The sequence below is a fragment of the Cynara cardunculus genome, assembly GCF_001531365.2.
Source record: "Cynara cardunculus var. scolymus isolate 2C chromosome LG 1, CcrdV1, whole genome shotgun sequence".
NCBI classification, from domain to species: domain Eukaryota; kingdom Viridiplantae; phylum Streptophyta; class Magnoliopsida; order Asterales; family Asteraceae; genus Cynara; species Cynara cardunculus.
Genome location: NC_037528.1, coordinates 39,556,541 through 39,562,380, shown reverse-complemented (window position 1 = coordinate 39,562,380; position 5,840 = coordinate 39,556,541). Strand labels below are relative to the sequence as shown.

Genomic DNA, 5,840 nt, shown 5'->3' with positions numbered 1-5,840 from the left:
GCAAAAACAAGGTCGGATGATCGATTAGGGATTGACGTGTAAAGCCTACTTTTGAGTTTAGGTATAAGTTATACTTTTGGGTTGTTCATAGTATGTATATTCCGGGTAGACATGTCCCCGATGATTATGTTTTTTTTTTTGTTAGCTATGTATTTATTAAGTCTTAAAATTATGTATTTTGSRTTGTAAATCGYTATCYCGTATCTTGAGGTTTTTGAAACTAAAATTTATTTAATGAAGGTTGGAAGTGTTTGTTTTGTAATTGCGGTGTTACAAAAGCACAAAAGGATTTATCTTTATTGTAATATTACTATTCTAAATAGAAACATATATTCGTGAATTCAGATCATATGTCCCAATTGAAACATTTAACTGCATGCAAACAGAACTTGCAACAAAGTGAACCTGTAAGCACAAATGTGGGAGGCAGTAGTGTGGTTATGATAAATGTTGAGGGAACGACATATTAACCAAATCAGAGTTTCAAGGAGAATCTGCTTAATTTCTGATTCAATGAGATATATCAATGTTGGATTGTGCATTTCAAGAAGTTAAGTGGAGATCTGGAGGCTGTCGTGACTGAACCAATTATTAGGATCCTGAAAAGTCCAAACAAATTTCCATCTGGTCATACATGAATAGAAGGTTCCTTCGAGTGCAGGCTATTCTTCTTAATATTCAATCTTTGGTTATAATTCTATTGTTACTTTATTCGTGTAAGCATGATGCTGAGAGTGTTTCTGCATATTTAAAAGACAGAACACGAGAAGTAGCTGAATGATTACTTCATTAAACAGGCATCTTATACTCCTGAAGTGCGTAATATAATATCTACTTAAGAAGTTTCAAGTTACTCATTATTGCATGAAAACTTACTGCTAAAGATAAGGCTTCAGCTGCCTTGTCAACCTCTTCATAAGCTTCTCTAAGATGGATCCTCTTAACACGGCCCTTCCATGAAGACTCCACCTCCTCAAAAAATTCACTTGGTATGTTCACATAGGAACTCATTTTCTGATCACTTTCACCATCTAAAGAGATAAGTTCACCAATTCTAGAAGAGACACTTTCACATTCATCCAACTGAAAATAAGCAACGAAGCACAGCTAAGTCTTGTGGTATGCAAGGATGTCTATTTCAAATGATCACAGAAACATATATAAGAGCCAATGTTGTCATAGCTCGATTAGAAGGTTCCATCACTTGTTTAATAAACAGATCTAGACAGTTCGTTCTAAAATTTAGTCCTCAAATATATATATATATATATATATATATATATATATAGAGGAGCGATCAAATGAAAACCGTCTTCATTTGTGTAATCCATATAAACCAATCTCCTCCATCCATTTTCTTGATCAATGGTCAAGATAAGTTAGTTTATATTAGGAAGTTAAAAAATAAAAATAAAAATAAATTATTTTTTTAATTGGAAAAAGGGCAAAATTGTAAAACCGTCTATATCAATAAATCGGGTAGATTCATCAGTTTCCTTAATCAACCCCTTTTTGAATAAGGAAACAATATTTTTAACTATTACATTTAATGAATGAAATGATTTCACTGTATTTTTTACGATATGTCTTTCTAGAGGAGCCATATGTCATTTTCATTTTCTCAGAAGATGGATCCATTTCAATCTTATTATGAAATGGTTTCACTGTTTGCCTATTAAACACCATGTTCTTAACGTTAACATCTCAACCGTTTACAATAACCATCCCATGAACCTGTTTCACAACTTATAACAACTAAAAATACTGCATCCACCATACCATACAAATCAATAACCATTAAGTGAACCAGATAACCCGGGAAAAAAAAACGAAACGATTTCATCAACAATTGTTGATAATGAAACAATATTATCCAAGAATATATTTCGTATCCTAGTATATTATGCAACGATTTAAACCATAGATGAAACGATTTCATCAACGTTTCATCAACGATTTAAATGGTTTCACAGTTTCATCAATACACAAATCAATGTAATGCTAGATGAGACATTTGTCATTTTCATGTTATCGGTAGATGGATCCGTTTCAATCTAATTATGAAATAGTTTCACTGTTCCCTAATTACACAACATGTTCTTGACAATTATGAAATGGTTTCATTGTTCGCTAATTACACAACATGTTCTTAACAATCTAACTATGAAATGGTTTCACTGTTCGCTAATTACACAACATGTTCTTAACAATTATGAAATGGTTTCACTGTTCGCTAATTACACAACATGTTCTTAACAATCTAACTATGAAATGGTTTCACTGTTCGCTAATTACACAACATGTTCTTAACAATTATGAAATGGTTTCACTGTTCACTAATTACACAACATGTTCTTAACAATTATGAAATGGTTTCACTTTTCGCTAATTACCCAACATGAATCTGTTTCACAGCTGATTATATTTTTACCGGTTCATGAATCTTTGTTTGGATCTGTTACTGATTTCGTGGATTAATGAATATAATAATGTTTGATTTTCATATTATTACCACTAATATACCGAAAAACCAAATAACAATATTCAATTTTTAAAATTCTAATTTAAATAAACATTTAAATATTTACCATTTATAAAAATTCCTTTATTATGTTACGTTAATTAAGATTTATTAATAACTTCCATATTTAATAGAAAACAATGTAAATGACAAATCTACCCTTAATGATTAAATTTAATTAAGAAAAAAAAGGAATTTTCCTATTGGTCGAAATTAGTTTACATGTTTTCTAAGAATTAGACGGTTTTCCTTTGATCTCGCCTCTCTCTCTCTCTCTCTCTCTCTCTATATATATATATATATATATATATATCCGGTGAGAAGGAGAGTTAATCTGAGAAACGTAAGGGATCTCCACCCTTGCATGCACATTAGGATGAGATCCACCGAATCAATCCCCGTATCAAGTGCGATACATAGGTTGGTTTGAGATTAAAGGTGGTCAAAGGTCCAGATCCCTCTTTTTATGCTTCTCAGCTTAACTCTCCTTCTCTCACGATCCTTCGCCTATATATATATATATATATATATATATATCAATTAAAGGAATTCCAGCACTTACTAGCATCTCAAAGTCGATTTTCAAGCCTGTTGCTACCCAAGTAGGATCCATTAATAATCTCAGTATCCTTTTGAGCTCAGAGTTCCTATACAGCTGCAAAATCTCATCAAGCACTCTTTTGATCTTGCAAAACTCAACATGATTTGCTTCCCTTAGCTCAAGTAACTTTACAAGCTGCAAGATTAGGGGGAAAATACATCAGGCATGAATAAGAGATGTAAACCTACAGGAACATGACAGGCAAAGAATAGATAAAGATTTACAAGTGAGTTATATTTTCATACATTCAACCAAATTGTAAATGGGAAATGAATTTCAGTACCTTCGATGGTGAGATGCAAGTAAACTCAGGAATTGTGCATGACACATTGCTCATAAGTTTGCATATGTCTGCAAATTGAGAAAGAAAAGAAAAATAGTCTTCTATAAAATTTAGGCAAATATCATTAATAAGTATGCTAAGGACCAATGAGAACTAATGAACATGAAAACAAAAGAGCATGTCTACAGCTCTAATAATCAGAAAAAGTAAAATACATTTTTATCAACAGTTTCAAAACACTATGAACATTGTTTGCAAAATTTAAACATATATTAAGACAAGCACTGTTAGAAGAGTTTGATCTCAGCTAATAGAAACTCAAACTAGAGAAAAATTCAAACAAAAGTCTCCTTGTTCCATTCCCCTTCAGGGTTAACAGGGAAATTAAAATTTGTTTTGGCTTGGCAAAATTAAGCGACCGAAGTCATATGAGCAACTCATCTTGGAGCAAGGAAGAGTAACCAATCTATCTTATAAGAATTAGGATCCGAAATTATTTGCATCACTTCCAATTGAGAACCCACCTTGAATGGTAGTTGCAATTGCATGAGCAGGAGGATTCAGAAGAATATCTCTAACATACCTGTAAATATAACAGAAAGAAGAATGATAATGAAAGAAAGATGAGAGTAATGCCCAGATACTAGGGAAAAGTTTCTATCATCATGTATAGGACAACAAAGATTGATTCCGCCAATTGACATTCTCATTCGTTAGAAAGTGGCAACAGAAGAAGACAAAGACATCCTGTCATCCAGCAAGATCAAGCCAGTTTCAGACTAAAAGATGCACATAGCTTAACAGCATTTTGACCGCATATCTGTGGGGATTAAGAGGATTGGCTTTAGCATTAATTAGTTCTATCTATGAATTCTTAAATAGCCTGACCCAAGCCACCAAATGCTACAACTGTGTCAACCAGCATTCTATCTATCTGTTCCCAACAAAAACGAGACCAAAAGATTTCGTTAGATTTCCATCTGGAGCAGAGGAGCAGGTCTAGTGAGTGTAAATGCCTAAAAGATGCACAATAGAAATTACTTTTTAATTAAATGACTCATTAAAAATTATGGGACATAAGAAGAATTTCTATATTGTTTTGTTGATCGCAAGATGAGATAGGATAGGGTGCCATAACGTGGTGGTCTCTTCAGACACCGAACCTAGGATGAATGTCAATGTGATGAAAAGATCATACAACAGCTGAAAGCTTGTCGTCAGGAAGATGCTTTCCCCTGTGATGAAAAGATGCTATAGGGTTACACTAAGGGTCTGACTAAGTCGTCGTCCTTTTCCTTCAGTTATGCACAGGTCACAAAGAACATACAAGATAATTCAGCATAGGGTATGGTTTTAGATGTTAGCGTATTGATCGATGAAGCCAGGCAATGTGTTGGTACAAAGTTGAAGGTTATAGAAGAACACCTACAAATCTGAAGATTTCAAATTAAGGCGCACAGACATAACATACGAAGTGCATAATTAGCAGTCTTGATAGCGGACTAAAGATGCCGTAAACATGTTTAGAAAGAATATATTTCGTTATTTGGATCAACATTACAGAAGAATGGAGGATTTTAGTCATAAGAAAGAGTGGGGAGGATGAATAAGAACAAGTTGAAAGTCTTGTGGGAGAAAGCCCCAGTTAAGTTGGAAGTTATGAATTACACAACAACGAATCAGTTGTGTCATAAAGTGTTGGAAATATGCCTATAGACACAACAAAATAGTGATACTATTAATTGCATGGGCCTATTGGGTCGCACACAAAGTTCAATCCAAAAGCAAGAAATAGTATTAGAGGGTTTAACTAAAAGTATTAATTAATTACTAGAAAAACTGATTGGTCGTTAGTCTAAACTTATTACGGTTTAGTTGAGATTGGGCCTTATTTAAAGGATGCTAATCCCTAAACCAAACTCTAATCTCCATATCACACACATAATAGGATTAAAGTGTGGTGCTTTTGGTGATTACACAAGAAGAAAAGGTGATTTCCTGTTGCTTACAAGTGATTAGAGCTTTGGGTGTGCACGTGATAGAGAGACTCCTACTATTGGATTCTTCACCATCAACCAAAGGTTTTTCTTATCCTTTTCTGTGCTTGTTTTGGTTACTTGTATTTGATTGTAACCAGATCTCTGGAAGATTGTGTGTTTCTGATATGAACCAGTCACAGGCAGCCCAACAGCAGCCAGCCCAACTTCCATCCAGGCCCAAGCGAATTCCCAAGAAGCCCAGCAGATTACTTGACTGAAGATATCACCAACGGTTGCTGAACAATTCTCCCACCTTTCCTGGTTTCCCTCATGCATGCACGTAGAAGTAGGAAGCATTAATTAAGTGGTTTAACCACATTTCCATGTTCTGCATTAGAATAGGCTGCCATTTCTATTTCCTTTACTATTTAAAGCATTGTAAGTTGTTTGAAGAGA

At 33.9% G+C, this 5,840-nt stretch overlaps 1 protein-coding gene across 5 annotated transcripts in view; it reads right to left on the bottom strand.

The window, feature by feature from the left end:
* The window catches only part of LOC112502051 (DNA mismatch repair protein MSH1, mitochondrial-like), a 40,964-nt gene that overhangs the window by 6,145 nt on the left and 28,979 nt on the right, over window positions 1-5,840 (bottom strand). For all 5 annotated transcript variants that reach the window (XM_025105873.1, XM_025105878.1, XM_025105888.1 and 2 more), the window contains 4 exons: window positions 3,930-3,988; window positions 3,406-3,473; window positions 3,084-3,257; window positions 877-1,083 (listed from right to left, as the gene is read on the bottom strand). In XM_025105873.1, the coding sequence (XP_024961641.1) occupies window positions 877-1,083; window positions 3,084-3,257; window positions 3,406-3,473; window positions 3,930-3,988 (508 nt within the window). The remainder of the gene's footprint in view (window positions 1-876; window positions 1,084-3,083; window positions 3,258-3,405; window positions 3,474-3,929; window positions 3,989-5,840) is intronic.